This window comes from Haematobia irritans, chromosome 3 (genome assembly GCF_050003625.1).
Source record: "Haematobia irritans isolate KBUSLIRL chromosome 3, ASM5000362v1, whole genome shotgun sequence".
NCBI classification, from domain to species: Eukaryota; Metazoa; Arthropoda; class Insecta; order Diptera; family Muscidae; genus Haematobia; species Haematobia irritans.
In genome coordinates, this window is record NC_134399.1 from 228,627,678 (window position 1) to 228,650,983 (window position 23,306).

Here is a 23,306-nt window from a genome sequence, read left to right on the forward strand (position 1 = left end):
GATATCAGGAGTGATATCTGGCGTATCGACAACACTAGCATATCTAGTGTGCGGTTTTAAATGGGGCCATATTTGCTTGGTGTCGTTACAACCCTTGCAATTCTCCCATCGAACATTTGCCATCATGACAGCCTTCTCACGCAGTAAGAGCTTGCAGATAGCCAGAGTCATATGAACAGTTTCTAGTTCCCCTGGAATATGTAAAGTAGTTCCTAGCCTTGCTAAATAGCTCATCTGCTTCGCAGTTCCCCTGTATGTTCCTATGGCCAGGCATCCATATTAGGTGAATATTGTGCTGCTCAGCCATCTCGTTGAGAGATTTGCGGCAGTCGATGGCCGTTTTCGAGTTGAGGAACACAAAGTCCAAGGATTTTATCGCAGGTTGACTGTCTGAGGATATATTAATGCCAATATTGCTTGGAGCATTACTTCTTCAAGAAATTCACCACTTCTCTTATTGCTAATATTTCACAGGTACAGTGATCAGGTAATCTTTTCGCTATTCGAAGTTCCAGATCTTTAGAATATACTCCGAAACCCACTTGTCCATCCAATTTGGAGCCATCAATGTAGAAATCTACATATCTTTTATTCCCCGGGGTCCGTGTACACCACGCCTCACTGTTGGGAATTAGAGTCTCAAACTTTTTGTCGAAAAGTGGTCTCGCCAAAGTAGTGGATTATTTTGAGGATCGAACTGTGACCGTAACTTTTTTCCGACCACAGCGATAGCTCGCGCAACCGCACAGCCGTTGTTGCAGCTGACTGTTTGGCCAGAATGTCTAAAGGCAATAGATGCAGTATGACATTAAGGGAATTTGTTCCTGTCTTGCTGAATGCACCTGAGATACACAAGCACGCCATACGCTGAACTTTGTCTAAACTTGTCGGCTGGTGAAGTGTCGGCCACCAGACTACAACATCATATAGCATTATAGGTCCAACCACTGCCGTGTATAGCCAATGCACAATTTTTGGTTGTAGTCCCCACTTTCTCCCTATTGCCTTTTTGCACGAGTATAAAGCTACCGTTGCTTTCCACGCCCTTTCTTCAATATTAAGCTTAAAGTTCAGCTTCCTGTCCAAAATAACGCCAAGGTATTTTCTACACTCACTAAAGGGAATTTCAATACCCCCGAATGAAATGGGCCTACCATAGTGCAACTCAGCTGAGCTAATATCAGCATCACAATCATTTACATATTTTTATCATGCTTACGATCGGAAAAAAAACTTTTAAGTACGTTGCTCGATTTAAAAGAACACATTCTTAATTTATATGTGTAGAAAAAAAGTGAATTCTGCACTGAAAATTTTGTGCCTGCAGTATGGACACTATTAATTAAGTGCTTCTATATTTAAAATTTTTTGCTTATTATATATCATTGTGGTTTGGACAATAAATATTTAGAAAATAATTCGTTTTGTGAATCCGGGGTATTACAAACATAGGACTTAACATACACTAGTCTGGTTTACAGAGTAATACTGAGTTGAATATCCCAGCAAAAAAGTGAAAGTTGTTCTAAAGGGACAGCTTTAAAAGCTCTTCCAAACATTTTCTCCAAAAGATGTTCTTTATTTAAACTACATAGGAAGTTATTTTAAATCAATTTTCTTATAGCTCACTCCTTTTATATTTTTATTGGGTAATTTTACCATTTTTGGTTTCAATAGTTTCAAAAACCGAGTATCCAAAAAGAACATTTCACTACTTTTTTGGCGACGCTTTTTTTGCTGGGATGTCTTACATGTACCCAAGGAACATCCTCCTATTCATTTTATACAACAAAAGTTTTGAGAATTATAAAGTCCAATAAAAATACAATAACGCAAAATTAATATCGTTGGAGAAACATCAAACTACTGTCACTAAAATTTAGTTTTGTGAAAATGTTTGATTTTTCTACTCCAGACTCTCATAGCAATAGCAACATTCAATTGTATGATGGAAATTATTCTGTATTTTGCTTATTTGAAATTGACAATAATTAATACTCTAATTTGTAACACCTGATCTTTTGACAAATTATTGCTCCCTAGATGATACCAGTAAAAATAAAAACAAACAATTTACAAATTATCGCTATTATTAATAAAAAGTTCAACAAACGGAAATTGATAACAGTTTAATCCTTTTTTGTTTAGTCCATTATGTCCACCAACAACTAACATACACTGCTGTGGAAATGACCTCCACGTGAAAAAGCCAAGGTAATTACTTCTGGATTTTGTTTTTGCAGTTCCCATTCAGTGGCAACAGCATCAACGTCAGCTCGCGATATTCTTCTTCTTCTTCCTCTGTGCTCCACACAATGAAGTGATAATCGCTTTAGTATGAGGAGAGACTCATTTGTCCTTTATTCGTTTGGATAGCTATAACGGCCAAATGCATTTTTAATGATATTTCAACATGGCTACAACCAAAGATGAGAATGAGGTGCTTAAAAAGCGTTTATTTTAATCCGTTTATACTTGCTGGCCAAAAACAAGGACCGTGAACTAGCATAGAAGAGGTGGGGCGGGCACTGGCAGCTATGGTTGTAGCAGAAAAACAAAACAACTAAAGGACTGCTATTAGGAATACAACTGACACACTTGTATTTGAATTTTTCCTTGTCGAACAATTAATTTCCTTTTATGTTTATTCACCATTACTCTCGTACATGCCCCATACATTTTATCTCGCCAGCTACTACATTTTTATTCATAGTTTTCTCTCCTCCTCTCTCTCTGTTTTTTGCAGAAGCCGACTACACGCTGGACGATTCATTTTGGAATGAAGAAAGTCCTGTTGGTAAGTGTAATTATGTTTTGTGTAGCTAATTTTGATTTTCATTACGATTATGGGTAACGTGAGAATATCGTGGTATTACACTAAGAGAAAATTATTAAAAATAATACAATAAATAATAGATGAATATTTAAATTAAATAAAATGAAATTCTGTTTTTGACATTAATGAGTTGATGAATAATGGATTACGGGAATATTTAGTCCATTGTGATAACACGTATGGTGGATCTATGTTTTCGTGAAATAAGCTTTGAATCCATCAGAAATGTAACCAGCAGCACAGCATCCCTTATCCACTGGATACTGGATCCACCACTGAAAACTTTTTGGTGTTTGGTCGAAACTAGGAATGATCCCATGATCCTTTGTATGCAAGGCGGGCATCATCGTTGCCAATTTGGCTCTTTTCTGTAGATACGATTTTATGGAAAAAAGAATCATTTCTTATGCTATGGTCACACTGGGCAAATATTTGATAGAAATCAAAAAAGATTCAGTCGCCACAGCCAAACCAGAAAACATATTTAGCTCATATTGGGTATATAGCATCATGGAAATATTATTTTCCAAGCCCCATATTCAGATATTTGGAAAATGGTTCTGGAAAAATGTTTGACACTCATATGGGTCAAATATTTGCCTAGTGTGACCATAGCCTTAGTCTTTTTAATGTTTTTTAGAGCTTTTATTATCGACATGTTTCTATTCAAATATGGACAAAACTGCATTGTATCAAACTCTTGTTGCCAAAGGTATACAACATATATGCCATTAACACTAATTCCTGGCGTGACTTTTGATACAAAAAATATTTAGTTTTCTGGGGACAATCTATTGGTTTTTGGTGAAACAATTCTGGGAACGCTGGGAGCCATTGCACTACGGTGACTACGGGAGCCACCGTGGTGCAATGGTTAGCATGCCCGGCTTGCATACACAAGGTCGTGGGTTCGATTCCTGTTTCGACCGAACACCAAAAAGTTTTTCAGCGGTGGATTATCCCACCTCAGTAATGCTGGTGACATTTCTGAGGGTTTCAAAGCTTCTCTAAGTGCTTTCACTGCAATGTGGAACGCCGTTCGGACTCGGCTATAAAAGGAGGTCCCTTGTCATTGAGCTTAACATGAAATTGGGCAGCACTCAGTGATAAGAGAGAAGTTCACCAATGTGGTATCACAATGGACTGAATAGTCTAAGTGAGCCTGATACATCGGGCTGCACCTAACCTAACCTAACCTACGGTGACTCCTCATCGTTGACAAAACTTACTGGATCGATGTACAGAGAAAATTATTCACGCTGTATGATAGAGAGTGACTTGTATTGATATCCCCTCCACACTTGTTAAGTCCTAATTAAAAAATCCCAAAATGTAAGCTATTTCCATTCGAAATTTTCTTTCTTGAATATTAAATATAAATCATAAGTTTTCTTCTTCACTGTGTACACAAACCATGTTGCCATTGGAGACTACTGGCAAAGGAAAAGACCATGTGCACTTGTATGGACTCTAATGTGCCCTTTGATGCTTTCTAACTCTCAAGTAAACTAAGATGTTAACAGTTTCAAAGGAGAGATCACACATTTGTGTCTAATCGCTGTAATTAGAGTGGAATATAGCAACCATGAAATTAAACAACATAGAGAGAATAAATGCAACCTTTAAATGTCATCAGTATAATGTCTCTCTCTCATATTGCATATCAAAGGAATGAATAGAATTTTAATGCATGTAGTTGTGCTATTAAATTAAAGCTAATCTCGTAGTATTAAAAGAAATTTCAAATTTCAATAAAAGAAATTTTAAAATGGAGACAATGCTATAGGATTAATTCGTAGAAAAAATTAAAGTATAGACAATATTTCACCCAGTTATAACAATCGATTTATTGTTCCACAGGAATTTCAATAAATTTAGATTGCGACGCTAATATGTGAAATAATTGGAATCAATAGTTTATTCAATCAGGAGAACCGAGGAAGATGTGGAAGTCCTCTGTCTCCTCACCAGGTTGGACTGCATTTTGCGTTTGCATAAAGGTGGGTATTAAATTCGAGTTTAGCCGCTAAAATGAAAAATAAATCAGTAAAAACAGTATAAAGTTATGCCTCTTTGATGAACATTTTATTATAGCTTGATGGGGGAATAGCCCAAAACAACTTTTCCTGAAGTTTATGTTCTTTAGAATCGATTATTAAAAAATAGATATTTTAGCGGCTAAACTCGATACTAATATCCACCTTAACTCAATGAAAAAAGAGTAATGACAGGATACTAAATAGAACAGTTGGAGTGTTGCATGAAATCTTAAATTTTAAAATAATTAACCATAGGTTGCCTTCAAACATTATTACCACCACTGGTATCACAAAAACAAAAATTATTAAAATGTTAAGAAAATCCTTCTATATTTAAAGACTCTCATTTCGAAGTTAATTTTGGTGATATCGATGCCTACATTCCAAAGTGCGCTTAGTCTAAAAAGTGAATTTTACAGGAAACAAGAAACAAGTTTTGTTTTTTGAATTTTCTCAAAACCCGAATAAGATAGAAATTCCCTTATTTTCGGTCATAAAATCATATTTTACGAACTCAAAATAGTGACAATAGAACAAAGCTAAAAACGACTTAGACAACTTTAGACCGAACAAACCTTTTTGCCCTTTTTGGATTGGTCATTTTTTAAAACTTTAGTCACAGGCTAAGTACAATATTAACCATAATTTTTGATATAAATGGCCAATAAATTCGAACTTTTGACAGGATGCAATTCAAATCAATTCGAATAAATACAAGTATATAAGGCCGTAAGTTCGGCCAGGCCAAATCTTATGTACCCTCCACCATGGATTGCGTAGAAACTTCTACGAAAGACTGTCATCCACAAATTTCAACTCACTCGGATGAAATATGCTCCTCCAAAACCAAATCTCGGGACCGGTTTTTATGGGGGCTGTAAATGATTATGGACTGATATGGACCACATGTGGCATGGTTGTTAAATATATAATATACTACCACCACGTACCAAATTTCAACCAGATCGAATGAATTTTGCTTCTACAAAAGGCACCGGAGGTCAAATCTGTCGATCGGTTTATATGGGAGCTATATATAATTATGCATTGATAGGAACCAATTCCTGCATGGTTGTTGGATACCATATACTAACATCACGTACCAAATTTCAACCGAATGGGAAGAATTTTGCTCTTCCAAAATGCTCCGGAAGTCAAATCTGGGGATCGGTTTATATGGGGCCTATATATAATTATGGACCGATATCGACCAATTTTTGCATGGGTGTTTGAGACTATATACTAACACCATGTACCAAATTTCAGCCGGATCGGATGAAATTTGCTTCTCTTAGAGGATCCACAAGCCAAATCGGGGGATCGGTTTATATGCACACAAAAAAATTTTTTTCTGATTCAATCACGAAATTAATTGATCCAATTAATTTTTTAATTGAAATGTCTTCAATCACGAAAATGATAGTATCAATCACAGTTTTAATTGGGCATAGAAAAAATTCTGGATTAAAAAATTAATTGATTTCATTACCAAATTTCAATTAATTTTTTAATTGATTCAATTAAAAATTTAATTAATTTTGATTGCCAAACTCAATTAATTTAGTAATTAAAAAAAGGTAACTATCTTCAATTACATTCTGAATTGGCTTAGAAATTTTATTTGGATTAACAATTGATTTTTTTGAAAAAGATTTTAATCAAAAATTTAAAAAAAGTGTTAATCACTTTTTTAATTGACTTACGGCCATTTTCATGTAGCTCCGTTTGGCTTTAACTTTCAGTTAACAGAAAATAAACTGCAAATATCTTCTCTCCGGTTAACTTTAACTGAAAATGTTTCAACAGTTAAGATCCTAACTGACGTATGGAATAAATAGGCAAAATGACAGATATCTCCACAGTACAGCTTAAAAGTTCGTTAGCTAACGTATCACTAACGGAGCTTCATGAAAATGGGGGTTAGTCTTCCGAATTTGATTAAAAGTTAATTGTATCAATTAACTTTTTAATTAAAAATTTTAAAATTTTCAATCATTGGCTTAATTAACTTAATGTTTCTATCTTGATGAAAAAGTTAACTGTACCAATTAATTTATTAATTGAACAAAATTTCAACTTCAATTAACTTTTTAATTGGAAATATTTTGGTGATATTTTTTTCTGTGTGGGGGCTATATATAATTATGGACCGATGTGGACCAATTTTTCACGGTTGTTACACAGAGAATACAGATAGATTGTGACAACCGAATTTATTGCCAACCTCCTTTTGGCAGTTGCAGCTACTATCAGTTGGCAGTTGTGCCACCCAACTGATTCGGTCAACACAACTAATACGACATATGTGTGGGTTGGGTCTGCCGACGACATCGGTTATGGCTACCTTCATCATTCGGTTGTGTTGCCCAACATTAATAATACTAATGGCCGAATTTAAAATCAATTCCTTCCCAGTTATATATTTAATTTTATTTAAATATATGTATATTGGTACATGTTATTCTAAGTACAAAATATTTGAGTATTAATTTTTGCTTTTCAATAAAATAGGGATTTACATCAAAATCTAGATATTTTCAAAGAAGAATACCAACTAAATGTAAGTACTATGTTCGCTTTTCGAGATCAAATTTTCGCGGTTACTTTACGGATCATACAATAAAGGATCATACAATAAAAGGAAGCAGATAAATTAACTTAATTGATGTCCAGTGTCTTGTTCCTCTAGATTTCGGCCTGACTTTACGGGAATATGTTTGTTTATAATTTTGATTAATTCAGGAAAAGAATCGCGAAAATAAAGTGATTTTCAACTAATATTCAGGTTTCATAACCGAATGTTGAAAATGTCTTATAAATTCTATTTCCATCATCAATAGTCGGTGCTCATTACCGAATATTGGTTTTAAATAACTACTTCATGCCAGTTGTGATAATCATTGGGAAATGATTTATTGTAGACCAATAGTGTTGGTTGACACAACCATATACTTTGACTCGGAACTATCTTTCCGTACAAAGCTCTTTCATTCTTTCTAAGGAAAAGTATACTTATTGCAAATACCGAATATTTAGGGACTCAATTGAAAATGTGTTATAAGAACGAAGATTTTGCAGCTATAATGGAATTTCAACCAAACTGTTTTCTGTGTGTAGAGACCATATACTAACACCATGTACCAAATTTCAGCCGGATCGGATGAAATTTGCTTCTCTTAGAGGCCTCCCAAGCCAAATTTGGGGGTCCGTTTATATGGGGACTATACGTAAAAGTGGACCGATATGACCCATTTGCAATACCATCCGACCTACAACTACTCGTTAAAAGTTTCAAGTCGATAGCTTGTTTCGTTCGGAAGTTAGCGTGATTTTAACAGACGGACGGATGGACATGCTCAGATCGACTCAGAATTTCACCACGACCCAGAATATATATACTTTATGAGGTCTTAGATCAATATTTCGATGTGTTACAAACGGAATGACAAAGTTAATATACCCCCCATCCTATGGTGGAGGGTATAAAAACGCTAACTCCATCAAAACATGCTAAGTCGACTTAGCGCACTCTGGAATGAGGGCATCGATATTTAAACAATTAATGAAATTTCATTAACTTGAAATGTGGATATTGGAACTATATATCAGTTAAAACATAGCTATTTTTGTGGATCTATAAATCTCCCTTATATTGACAATATATCCACATTTTAATACTTGAAGTTTTTAGTTTGTATCAAATATGAAGAAATATTTCAAAATACTCCAATCAAGCGGTTTATGTCCAAATGAATAATTATACTATTTATAATTATTACTATATACGAGCTGTTTCTATCAATTCGAATATATTTGTATGAAATTTCCCTGAATATTCTATTTCTCTGTTATGAATGTCGAGGCATAAAAAACTTTATTGTCAGTTTTTAGAATATTTTCATTTACACTTACAAACTATTACCATAAAGTCCATGTACATTTTTATTGTAACCACAATTTTTCATTACATTTTTTTTTTTTGTCCTTACTCAACATAGGAACATTTGGAAAGTGTCTGTTTCAAACTTCTTCCATTTTCCTATGTGTGGCATGGCAGTTTTCCAGTAAAGTCTTATATCTTTCAATCAGCTTCAAGTAGCCATTTTACTTATCAGTTTTTACATTTTCCCATATTCTCTATGTCTGGGATTTCTCTTAAGCGATTTATAATCTTTCTTCTAGGTGAGCTTAAAAAATTCAGGCCATGGTCATTTTCAAATCTATAAAATGACCACACTTGAGAAGATTGTCTAATTCGCAAGAGTGCAACATGTATGTAATTAATTTAATGGCATTTCTTTGTACTCTTCGCATCGTCGTTATTCAATCTAGCCTCCAATCGTCCACCACAATCACCACCATTCTCACTGCATTCATACGAAGCCATGATGCATGCAGCCTCAGTGCTGGCTGAATAGCTCCTTCAGCTTGGCTGAATTATCGGACCAACGTTAATCACACCTTTTTGGCATTTCTCTTATTACGTCTGTGTATCCTTTTCAGCTAGCATGATTTTAGCAATCTGTGTGTATGTGTGTGGTAGCTTGTGTCTGTGTTCCGTTGTTGATTGCCTTGTTGTACAACAAACAACAGCTGCAACCACATTTGCCATAAACACCAAACATAAATAATTGCCCTGTATTGCCTTGTGCTACTGCATTTTGTGTGATGTAAAGCATCAAGATGGGAGGAGGTGGTATTACGGGTGAGAGCAACAACACCCTGTTGCATGTCTCTCGGCCAGGAGCCAAGCCAACCGCAAAGTGAAGAAAATGCTGCCATGTTCTCAGACAGATTTATTTGAAACTCGTATTTAATAAGGACATTGGTCAGTACGGTCACGCCAAGATCTTTTCACTTTTTCTTTCATCACCCTCAGAGGAAGTGAACAGGTGCAGTTCGAGTAATGTATGATGAGGTATGATGAGTTGTTGCAGCAGTTTTCTTGTTTCTCGTTGTACATTTGGCAAATGGTATATGTCTTCCCAGCAATAAATGGACATTTCAATATTTATCTCGACCATTGACTCCATAATGACTTTCGGTCTGGTCCCCAGAAACACACACTCGTGTATATATCCCAATTTACAGATTACTATCACTGAATCAGTCTCTGTGATCATTGGTCAAAATGCGAATGCCTATATGTGTGTGTATGTGGAACTGTTGTTAATTTATTACAAGTATCTATCTATCGTACATTGTGTTATGACCAAGTTAATAGAACAATTGTACATAATCGTTATTGTGCAAATTGTAAAATGATTGCTTATTAAACTAGAGCATGTGGACATTTATCAAAAGGGATTGTGCATGTAGCACATGGACAATAGGTCCTGTTGCATTTCCACATGAATTTATGTCAAGCACTGCTTGCAATTCAATTCAATTAGGGAAACTTGGAATGGGAAATTTTGCGGTTTACTGATGACAAAATTTGATATGAGATTTTTGTTGATTTTTTCATTTGCTCCTCCTCCTTCTTCTTCTTCTCCGTCTCTTACAAAGACTCAATGCAACAAGTGTTGCTGAGGTCATATTGACAGGATTTATTGCTCAATTATGTGTTGTATTAAACATGAAAATTGGATTGTGTTATATAAAAAGTATTATGGTTTATTTTTTCTGATGACATTTGTAATTTAAAACTGTAATAGTTACATATAATATATGGTAGACTATAGAGCTGTTTCAAATGAAAAGTTACGTATTCCAAAAAGCATATAATTGGAATAAAATTTCCAAATTTCGAATCAATATAAATTCCAGATTTCAGATTTTCAATGAATAATTTAAAAATTTAATTGAAATAAAAATTCACATTTTTTATTATAATTAATTTATTATTTTTATTATTTTTGATTTATATAAATTACTAAATTATATTAGAAAAATTCAACTCATTTTCACTTTAATCAGTTGTGCAAATTTTCCGATATATAATTAACCTCATCACTTGCGGCAATAGCTATTTACTATTATTCTTTTAAGCGACTTCTGTTGAGATTTCAGACAATTCAAAATCGTATTTATAGCAAGTGAAAACGGCATTTCCCATAAATTCCATAAAAATAGAAAAGAGCAAAATAGTTAGGTTAATCGATTTTAGTTAGGTTTGTCTAAATCCCACATCAAACCGTATGTGCATGCTGCTTACACTGAAAAAATATTATCGTGAGGCCAATAGTTTCTAGACCATGAAATTTGAATGCTAATTTTGCTTAGCATAGAAGACGCATTTCTCTAATATAAAGTTTTTTTGCCTGTAGCAAAAGTCAATCATTTTAAAAATTTTTCAATAATTTCCAATATTTTTTTTTTTTCGTATTGCCTGTATACACTCAACAAACGGAGAACACACCACCATATAAAAGTTTCAATAATTTTAGAAAATACGAAATTAAATTTTAGAAAGTACGAAGTTCATTTTTGGTATTATATAAATTCTAAGAAATTTTAAACTATTTGGTGGGAAACACGACTTTGTACTTCAATTTGCGTATAATTTTCACCTTTTTTCAGTTCATTTATCTAACGAACGCAAAAATTAGTAAAGCCAACGAAACATTCTTAAAACATAACAATGTTCAAATTTGAACATGAATTGTATCGTAAAGGTATTATTACTTGAATTCTCATCTCTTTTGGGTTGGAAAATACCAAAATGATTACCTTAAACACAACATCTATGGAACTGGACAAACTCTTGTTTTAGTGCCCGGTGATTCTTTGCCTACGATGGCTGCAATCTAATATGGATTGAACATAATTTAAAGTGGTCAGACTTCAGCTTCGAGGTCATGACCAGGTACTTCGAAAACGGCCGCCATGGCCATACATTGTTTGTAGGCGGTAATCGAAATAACTTAGAAAGTTGGAATTTCATAAAACACGCATGAGACATATTTTAACACATAAAGGCGCACTGTATCTTTTAAGATACAATCTGAAGTTTGGACCGAATTCTATGAAATTAAATTTGTTATGTTTAATTCATCATAGAACTATTTATAAAATTATGTGTTTGTATGTTGTGAGTAATCTGTAGTGAAAACTAAAAAGTTAAATAATATTTACCAGAGATGAAAGTAATATTGGTAAGAAAAGTGTGTAGTGTAAACATATCTCTATTATCTGCTAAGATCAACTTGTTTATTTGTAAATAAAAACTTAGTTTAATTCGCACCGTATTTTTAAAGATACAACCACTATTTTTTCTGAAAAGCACAATTTTTTTGAAAAAAAAATGTGGTATGCAGATGTTCTTTATTTACCATTTTGCATATTATATATATTTTTCGAAGGAATCGGTATCCTTATGCATGTAGTAGCTAACTGAGGTCATTTAACAGCAATTTGAGACATTTCTGTCTGTGTATCTACACTGCAAAAAAAGCATGCCCGGTTCCAAAGATTTTGTCTTTACTTTAAAAAATTTGGTATTGATTCCGAGCCAAAGAAGCGGAGAATACAAGTAAGGATACTTTTAAGACAGAATTCTCTTTTAAATTTGGTGCTTGTTTCTAGGAAGCAAATTTAAAATTTTTCGCTTTTAACCACAACTTTATTTTCCAAATTCAGACTTGACTTCCAGTAGAAATTATGCTCTGTTTCAAATAAAAACGTCTTTAAAATAAAGTGTTGAAAAACATGTCCTATATTTGAACGATTTTTTGCTTTGTAGTCAAGATACAAAAAGACAACAAATTTAAAGACAATTTCATTAAATTTAAAGAATTTTTCTGAATTATTAAAGTCAAGTTGACCTTAGCCCAAACATTTTTTCTTTCATGTTATGATACGCATTTTTAAGTCAACTCACTGAATTATAGGGACAATACGACTTCATTGAAATGTTTATCGGCTTTTGGACAAGGAAAACAATTTTATATTAGAGAAATGCGTCTTCCATGCTAAGCAAAATTTGAATTCGTATTTTAAAGACATGAAATCTTTGACCTCACGACAATATTTTTTTTCAGTTTAGTTAAAAAGGAGACTATTACAAAATAGTTTCATTTCCTAAATATCTACTATTTGGTTTATATCTAAAATACTTATCAAAATAGGCTCATAAATTAAAATAGAATGCAGTATTTCTTTTGATAAAAATTATAACATTTTCGCAGAATAAGAGAAGAAATCATAAGAGATATGACTAAAACTTCAATTTTGATTTTGTTTTATTTGCGAAAAGTACATCCAATAAAGACATATATTTATTTACCAAAGGTAACATTATTGGATGCGGGTAAACTTTGCTTTTGTCAGTGTATATTATTTATTATACTTAAGTGTTCTAACTGGTATCTGTGACCGCGGTTGCTTGTTTATTAGATAATAAAAGTTTATCAATTTAACTAAATGTGCAAACTGAAGAAGTTATATCGTTTTATTAATTCTGCACTTTATCTTCAAAGTTCAGCAAATTTGCAAACCCACCAAGATTCTCCAGTATGTATACAGTGCCACACATAAATATTGACACAGCACCTTAAAACACATAGTGATCAGGGTATATGCGCAAAAAATGTGCCTACCTGCTGATTTTAAGCTCCATAAGATATATACCGATGGACTCAGAACTACCTTCTGAGTCGGTTTAGCCCTTAGTATCCGTCTGCATGTCACTATTTGGTACAGTGTGGATGGAAGAATGGGGTAATATAGGTACAAATAAAACAAAAAATAGTCCATACATTGTCTGAACTGTTTGATGCTGTTGTCAAACATAAAGGACTTATCTAAATCTACCTCTGTCAATACTTTTATTCCTAAAAATTGTGCCTTTTTAATTTTTGTATAATATTTAAAGAACAGAATTTTTTATAAAATAAAAATGATTTAGATGCTTAATGTAGTTACAATCCAAATTTAAATATTTTTTTAAATTTAAAATAGCTTCATATCACTCTTAACATGTGGTTTGGTGTGCTAATATTTATGTGTGTCCCTGTATGTGTATATATTTGACATTATATATTTTAAGTTTTTGGGCCAAATCAACCTCTATCGACCTCTAAAATCAAATGCAAGTTTTCAAAATTGCTCTAAAAGAAAAAGAAGCAAAATAACTCAATTTATGTGTCAAACAAGAAGTGTCATAGAATCTTAAGATAAATTTCAGGTTATTATGGGAAAATTGCGTTTACACTTCTCTATGGTTCTCTATGCACCATTGAAACGATGTGCCATCTATTTTGGCAAATGCCAAATATTTCTTATCCCAAGAATTTCCATCGCACATAAGTTGTGGTAAACGGTAGTTCTACAAAAAGGAGGGTATTCTTCGAATAGTAAAGATAGTAGTGTTTAATACAGCCATGGCTTGCCTAACCTATCTTATATTCTGTAGATATTTTATCCTTGTTCATGTGGTCTAATATTGGTGATGGTTTCAGGGATATTGTTGTTACTCTTCTACTGTAGATTTGGTTGAATTTTGTTGTTGTTGTTGTTGCAAATGTTTAATGATGAACATTATTCAGAATGCACTCCACACCCACCATATCAGCTCATTGAGAGTCACCAACAACTACAGAATAATCGACCAACATCAAGAATATGAAGAATAAGTGAAAGACATCTGCGTTAGCACCATTTAGACTATTTCCCAGAATGAATACATATGTGAATTTATGTAGATCGGATATTATTTGTCAGAACCATATAAAAGACACACTGTGAAAAAATTTTCATACGAAAAATACGCAATACTCAATAGATGAAGAGTTTGTTTAGAATAAAATATATCCACAATTAATAGAGACGTTTTATTCCAACTTTAGAAAAACAATTCCACCTTTCTTCTCTTTTCTTTCCCATTTTTCTTCTGATTTGCAATGACAATTGTAACTTTTACAAAGTCCCCAGCTGATTATTCAAAAAAAAAATGAAATATTTATGATTTGTTTTCTATGTACCCATTGCCATGGACCTCACATATTCAATGTCGTATGCCACGTTTATGTGAGAACCCTTGTGTTCCATTCTATGTATTAATATTTGAACAAATTCGTGTTATTCAAACTTCTTCTGATGATGATGCGAAATATTTGGATCTGAATTTAAAGAGCTTTGTTTGCATTAGCAAACTCAAGTGAGGATGTCTTTGTTCGCAGAGATTTTCTTGGTTCAGCTTAAGAGATGTTTGTATTCTAGCCAAATATTGTCGATTCTATTTACAAAGCTCAAGTCTTTCGTAGCAATTTATTTGTTAAATACTTTGAAATAAATTGTTTTGACACTTTCGAACAATGCACGACGCATCAACAATAGAAACTTTCGCAGAGTGAGAGATTGCTGCATGTATAGGTGGATATGGGTGTGAGTGCGAGAGTGTGTGCTTGTTGGCGAGTGTTTTGCCACGAAAGATTTTTAATTAAATGTCTTCTTCCGGCACAAATCAATTATTAATTTCAAATTTTTGCCAAGTTTAGTTCTTCCGAAAGACATGCTTTGTGGATTTTCTTGTCATTTCGTGTACATATCAAAATATTTAAATTTGCAATGAAAGCTATTGACAGTACAAATAATTGATTATCTATCTAGTTGCCTATTATTATATTAAAATGTCAAGTTAAATTAACAAAGCACATGGAAATATTTAACAAAAGACTCTAATGGAATATGAGTTCTATAAATATTTAATTACCAAAACTTTGTATTCAAATTAATTGAATTTTCTAAATTAAATTGATCGATATGTATGGGTTTTAGAACAAAGGATTTAATTTGTTTAAAATACCTATAAAGTGTGCAAGAGCCCACTGTATAAACCCATGAACATCCCATGTAGGGTCATGTAAAAAAAAATAATTCTTTCATCCCAAACCAAAGTTGTAGAAGAACCAACATCGTTAGCCATTTAATTTTTACTATAAAATAGTTTGGAAGATAAGTAGGGATTTTTTTGAAAAACGTTGGTGTATTTTTGACTCAAAAATTGTGAATAAAGCATTTAAAATTTGAAATTAATTGATTGAAAACAATTGTTCTCTTAAGAGTTTTCCATGATCTGGCAGAAATTTCGAAGTTTGGGCATGACATCAGAATCAAAACTAAATTTCAATGGAAATACTTTACAAAATCCTAAATATATTTTTTTACCATTTCAGAATATAGAAAAAATGGTGTATGTGGACTCCATATTTAATGTCTTGAATATTTTTTAAATATAATGTTTGCATATTTATATATTTTTGTCAGATAAACATTGAACTCCAAATTTGAAATGGACATTTTTTTCCATTTGATTGTAATTTGGTCAGTACCTACAATATGTGTACAATATAATTTATGTTGGGCTTCTCACGTATTTGAAAGACAAAATTAATTGTACCACATAGGTCATTGTATCACCATTGTACTTTTGAGAAGTCGAATGTACCAAATAAAGTACAATTGTACCAACCTTTACATCCCTGTATATATATTCATTTTTTAAATTTTACACTCAAAGAAAATTTGTTACGGAGACACAAAATTTCAGACAAACAAAATTCCCTTTTTTAACCCTGCGCTACACTGTGGAACAGGGTAATGTAAGTTGGTGTCCCGTTGGTTTGCACAACACTCAGAAGGGAACGAGATAAAAATATGATGTCTTTTGTAACAATTCTGGCTGGCCCCAGAATCGATCTAGCCATTCCCGATCGTCTGTCTGTGAACAAATTTTTGGATCAAAGTGTAGCTGGCAGTTTTAAGTCCGATCGACTTTACATTTTGGCATTAAAATTTGCATAAGTACACGTTTTTGGTGAGAATATAACCCTATTGATTTTGGAAGAAATTTTTTCAGATTTGGATATAACTACCATATATATCTCTCGCCTGTTAAAGGGTGATACGGTCAAAATTTGGTCAAGGGGAAACGCGTGTAAATCGGTGAAATCGTTTATTTAAAAAATCAAATTAAATTTCTTTTTCAAGTCCAATTAGTATAAAATTCAGGAAAAATATTCAGTTAGGCTTTCGCTTTTCCAAATCCGAATTGCCGGGCCTCACGCTTGACACCTGCCATCAAATTTTGAACAGCCACCTTGTCCACCTTCTTCACTGCAGAAAGTCAGTTTGCCTTGAACTGCTGCTCGTCCTTAGCAGTTTTTTGGTCTTCTTTAGGTTCCGCTTGACAATAGCCCAGTATTTCTCAATTGGGTGGAGCTCTGGCGTGTTGGGAGGGTTCTTGTCCTTGGGAACCACCTGCACGTTGTTGGCGGCGTACCACTCCATGGCCTTTTTACCGTAATGGCAAGATTCCAAATCCGTCCAAAACAGTATGGAACAACCGTGTTTCTTCAGGAAAGGCAGCAGACATTTATTCAAACACTCTTTCACGTAAATGTCTTGGTTGACAGTCCCGGAAGCTATGAAAATGCTGCTTTTCAAGCCACAGGTACAGATGGCTTGCCAAACCAGATATTTCTTTGCGAACTTTGACAGTTGTATGTGCTTGTATGTGCTGCTACCTTTCCCCTTCCTTTTGCCGTATAAAACTCCTGTCCCGAAAGCTGCTTGTAGTCGGCTTTGACGTAGGTTTCGTCGTCCATTACCACGCAATCAAACTTCGTCAGCATCGTCGTGTACAGCCTCCGGGATCGCGCTTTGGCCGTCGTATTTTGTTTATCATCGCGATTTGGAGTCACTACCTTCTTGTAAGTCGATAGTCCGGCTCGTTTTTTGGCTCGATGCATGGTTGTAGACGATACACCCAGCTTATTTGCGGCATCCCGGAGAGAGAGAGAGGTTAGGGTTTCGCTTGAAATTACCGGCAACTCTCTTTGTCGTCTCAGCGGCTTCCGGTTTTCGATTTCCCCCCGATCCAGACTTCCTGGCTGTCGACAAACGTTCCCAAACACTTTAATTACATTTGTAACGGTTGATTTGGCAACTTTTAGCGATTTTGCCAGCTTTGCGTGCGAGTAGCTCGGATTTCCGCGATACGCGAGCAAAATTTTGGTACGCTGCTCTTCTTGCTTGGACAACATTTTGACAACTGAAGAGTGAATTCCAAAATCAAAATAGGAGCAACATTCTACACACACACACCTTCAAAATGAGATGTCTTCAGGTTTTTTAAATGCAAAATTGAAAGAAATACGTCAAGTTTATATTGACCAAATTTTGACCGTATCACCCTTTATGTACTCTATAAGCTCCAGAAGCCAGAGTTTTACCCTAATTTCCATTAAATTATGCACAATTTATAGTGTGCCAAATTTAATTGAAATCAGTCATTGACGGGATAAAGTTACACTTTCATTGACGGGATAAATTTACACGACTTGCGCCCATCCCAAAGGACAAATCCCAGGAAAGTTTAGTGGGGCACTCCATAGGCAGATACCCACGAACCAGTCTGGAACAATTTCTTAAAAACTGTTTCATTTGGAGCATACGCTTCAGAAAAAAAAAGCTTTTGAAATATGTTGAATAATAGAATAGGTGTATTTCAGAATGTTTTGAGATTAAAAAAAAATTATTATCAAGAACTTGCAAAAAAAAAATCTATGAAACTTTAAAAATTGTTCCTATACGGCCACCGGAGATTAAAATTTCACTCCGATTGGCGAGATATTGTGTTTCTTTATTTTAAGGAAAATTTGTCTTACTTCAAAGATCTACAACTTCAGCAGAGAGACGCAAAATTTCAAGATTTGTGTTCTAAATTTAATGAAAGAATATTTTGAAGCAAGGATTATAAACTTTCTTTTAATTAAAATGTCATTATTTACAGAATTTTGTCCTTAACATTGCGTAAATTTCTAGTCCTAAAATGTAAGTTGCATAATCTTCCATATTAGGTCTATATTTTTTTCAGTGTAGGACATGTTTTTCAACGCTTTATTTTAAAGATATTTTTTACTTGAAACATAGCATATTTTTTCGGGAAGTCGAGTCTGAATTTGGAAACTCGTTTTTAAAAGGCTTTGATAGTATATGAAGAAAAAAAGCTTAAAAAAAACGAAAAATTAAAATTTCTTCCCAGAAGCAAGTACACAAAACCCAAATTTAAAAGAGAATTGTGTCTCAAAAAGTATCCTTACTTGTATTTTCCGCTTCTTTGGCTTGGAATCAATACCAAAATTGTTAAAGTAAAGACAAAATCTTTGGAAACGCGCATGCTTTTTTTTTCAGTGTAGTCAATCAAAAAATTCACATTTAAAGACAATTTCATTAATATTGAAGAATTATTGAAGCCAAGTTATCCTTAGATCTACAAGGATATGGTATATACGACCCAGACTGACGATAGACTTACTTGTTTGTAATTTGTTTCGTTAGTATTAAATACACCCCAACCCCCCCCCACCCCGAATTTGTGATAACAGAAATTCGTTTCTCATAAAAGAAATTTATTTTTTCAATATAACTTTTGTCTGGAAAATCGAATTAAAAATCGCTTAAGCCATTTATATTGATTTGCATGTAAAAATGTATCTCGCCATAGTTTTTTTTTTTTTTTTAACAACTAACCTCTTGCTCCCCTTTTTAAAAATATCATATAAAGTGAAAAATAATCCCCCTTGAAGTTCATACAAATAATAAAGCGATTTCAGTCCATGATTCAATGACAAACAACCAAAATACATGCATTACCTTATTATTTTTATGTATGCAAGTGTCAGAGTGTGTGTGAGTGATTGTGAACATGAGACCTTTGAAATTTGCAATATTTTTCATTGGAGTGTAAATGTGTTTTTAATTGGAAACACGACAACGATAAAGCAACACATTGACATCCCAACATTATTAGCTCTTGGGGAGCTGAATATACACATGTTTGGGGGAAAAACCAAACCAAAACACTCCGAAATTTAGCCTCGACATTATAAACAAGAGACAGACCACAACAACAGTGACAGCAGTTTTCAATGAAGAAGAGTAAAACAAAAATACCAGAGCATAGAAAAAATGTTCACCTGAGCATCATACGCAATTGGTAACAATAAAAACAAACACACACACACACATATACCGAGAAAAATCGTTACTCTATATCAGTGGGAATTTAAGTATTGTATTGCATACCCATACTCACAAAATCTGTCTGCCATCTAGATTGTGCTGATTTTTTTTCGCACGATTCATTTCACCAGATTCAGCAAAACACAAACTCCCGATGTGGCTCTGGTTATGAGTGTCACTTTGGATGATGGCAAATACCATTGCTGGTTACTTCTGCAGATGCGGCTGCTGCTGTTTATGATTGGGATTGTACAGCTGTTACAGGCAGCATTGCCTGCACCGATGCTGCCACCACTCTTCCACTACCGCTGTCTATCTTTTGTAACTTTTCCAATTGACAATTCTATTGTATGTTCATTATTGTAGTTATTACCAATGTTGGTCGATGTTGATGTCGTTCTCAACGTTGTCATCGTTGTCCTGTTTATTGTTGTTTCCTCTCCAGATTGGTTGTTTATGTGTAGGTGTGTGACACTGTGGTTGTGTTGCCTCTTTTGTGGCTATTACTGCTTTGCTTGGCTTGGCTTTAGCAACGTGACATTCTCTCCATATTATTCCCAAACTGACAACCATTCAGAAGTACGGCGAGTCGCCATGTGAGTGACATCAACAACAATAAAACAAAATAGCAACAGCAAATTGCCACAGACCAAAGCAAGAAAAACGGAAAAAACGGAAACAAACCAAAACCTCAAACACAATTCCCAGACATTGGACAATTGTCCTTGCGAATGTAGGTAGAGGTATGCGTGGGTCTCTGTGTAGGGAGTCTATGTCTGTAGTAATCACTGTGATTGTTATGTGGTTTCTGTAAATCTCTTTTATGATTATTTAACCGCAAATTTTCTAAACAATCATGTGATGCAACAATAATGGACTACCAGAACCAACTGTTCTCGTACGGATTTCTGAAGCGCTCCCATAAACCGATTTTCCATTTCTCCCCATATTTAAATTCAATTGCAAATAGTCTGTGGCTAACGCCAAGCTTGTTTATTACTTTTCCAGAAATTTAATTTTTAATTTAAAATGTGAAACTTTTTCAACATTTGGCTTGAAGACTTGGGCAACTAATCCAGCAGGTGCCTATTTTCTATATCACTTGCACACAAAACAAAATTCCTTACCGTATCCCAGCAAAAAAAGCGTCGCCAAAAAAGTAATGGATCCGGAAGTGGTGCAAAATTAAGCGATGAATTTAACATGGGCTTGTCATAGGACAGAAGTCTCTATTTCAACAGCCGTTGCACTGAATTTGCATTATTTCTTTAGGTGTGATCCGAATTCAATGTTTTGGATGTAAATTTAAAAATTTTATGATATTTTGTCAAATAAATAATTTTTATATTTTTTTATAATTTTTAACGCTTGTCGGAAACATTTGACCTCAAATATTTTCAAAAATTCACAATTTTTTCAAATTGGATTTAACCTTTTTTTTTTGATTTTATGAATTTTTACTCTGTTTTTAACCTATTTGATACAAAAAAGTTAAAATTACCCATTAAAATTGGGAAAAAACCATGTTATAAAATTGAATTAAAAGAACTTCCTGAGTAGTTAGAATAAAGAACATCATTGAGAGTGCACCTTCTGGAAGTGCTTTTAAAGTTGTGCCTTTTTAAGAACTTCCAAATTTTTTCCAAATTTAAATAATTTGTACCATTTTATTAATCCTTACTCTGTTTTTAACATACACTAGTAGAAAAAGTTTCGTTATATTAACGAAATGTGTCATTAAAAGTGAGCCAATGAAACAAATTCGTTAATACAACGAATTATTTCGTTATTATAAACAATTTTCTATAAATCAACGCAACGTTTCGTACTAAATATTACTAAATATTATTATTAACGAATATTTTCATTATCTTAATGAAAAATTTTTCGTTAGCTCAATTTTAATGAAATTTTCTTTGTGTGTATTTGAAACAAAAATTTAAACTTACCCTTTAAAAATATGAAAAAACGAGTTATAAAAAATTGAATTAAAAGAACTTCCTGAGTAGTTAAAATAAAGAACATCTTTGGAGGATATTTTTTGGAAGTGCTTTCAATGTTGTGATACAGGATACAACATTTATGACAGTGTCCTTCATATTTTGCCATAAATTTCGGGAATGTTGCACCTATTTTTCCAATCGAAATCGCCATAATAAACATTCTTGAATTTGTTGAAAAATATTTACTTATTTTTGTGATGTTGACGTGATGCTGGAGTTTGTAATACTATTTAGTTAAAATTTTCTAAAAATATTTAAAATTTTCTAAAATTAACCAAAATGTTTCTACCTGGTGGGTTCACTGTTTTTCAATGTAGATATTAGGCTATTTTGTAGCTTGTTTAAAGCTTGAATTATATTATCCTTTAAAAAAATATAAACAGTTTATCAATGAAATTTATATGGAAAAAGTAGATTTAAAATTGAATTGAATTTTTTTGCGTATGGGAATATTTCCTTAAATTAAAAATGTTTTTCTTTACTTTAATAAAAGTTTGCCTTACTTCAAAGACATGTGACTTTAACACAGACCTACATTTTAAAGATTCGTTTCCTAACCGTTAAGAATGCAATTTTTCAAGCATGGATAATTAACTTTCTTTTAATAAATATTTATCGGTTTAGCCACATACCCGGTTTGCGGCTTTGCAACACAGTATCACAATTTTTATAAATAGCAGATTTATTTGCAGGATTGGAATGAGCAAGTTTGGGTCACAAAGGGACATGCATTCTACGAGGTTTTGAATAAAACCAATGATTGAAAGTGGCAAGAAATTGTCACTGCACCGATTTTTTTTCAGTAGTGTCTTCAGATGCTCTGTGTCCAATTCTGTTTGCTTTGAGGCGTGTCTACAAGGTAAAAATCGAATTTCGTGAACCATTTTTGTGTAGTAGACATTCCTGAGGCAACTTCCCGAGCGACTTTGGCTGCTTTTTGACCTTGATGAGATATGTGGAAATGTTGATTCTTTTCTCCATTTCTGAGCCTGTGCTTACGAATTACTCTAAGGATACATTTCCACTTTTATTTTAAGGTTTAGGGAACTTGAAACTAGGAAACAAATCTTAGTTTATGGATTGTTTTTCATCTTTTGTCATTATGGAAAATTAAAGCCATTCATGAGCATGTTAACAACAGCTGAGAATTGCAAATGAAAACTCAACTTCAAATAGAAATCGTCTTTTTAATACTTTTTCCTTAATTAGAAGTGGGTCAGATATATCTTAGTTCAACGGAGTTTTCTTCTACGTAACGATACGCATTACAAAATCTAACACCTTAGTCTAAAGACAAAAATCCTTCGAGGAAATTAGATCGTTTTGTGGCAGAAAATTGTGTGTTTTATGCTATGCAAAAAATGGGTTTTTCAGGACATAAAAGGTGTGGGACTATATTTTTTCTAGTGGAAATGGATCTCAGGGCTAACCACTAATACTTTATTTATTTTCTAAGGATTC

General features: G+C 33.5%; 1 protein-coding gene across 12 annotated transcripts in view; it reads left to right on the plus strand.

Moving 5' to 3' along the window:
• Positions 1–23,306, plus strand: part of mmd (disintegrin and metalloproteinase domain-containing protein mind-meld) — a 575,647-nt gene that overhangs the window by 186,780 nt on the left and 365,561 nt on the right. For all 12 annotated transcript variants that reach the window (XM_075298290.1, XM_075298292.1, XM_075298293.1 and 9 more), the window contains exon 3: positions 2,747–2,797. In XM_075298290.1, the coding sequence (XP_075154405.1) occupies positions 2,747–2,797 (51 nt within the window). The remainder of the gene's footprint in view (positions 1–2,746; positions 2,798–23,306) is intronic.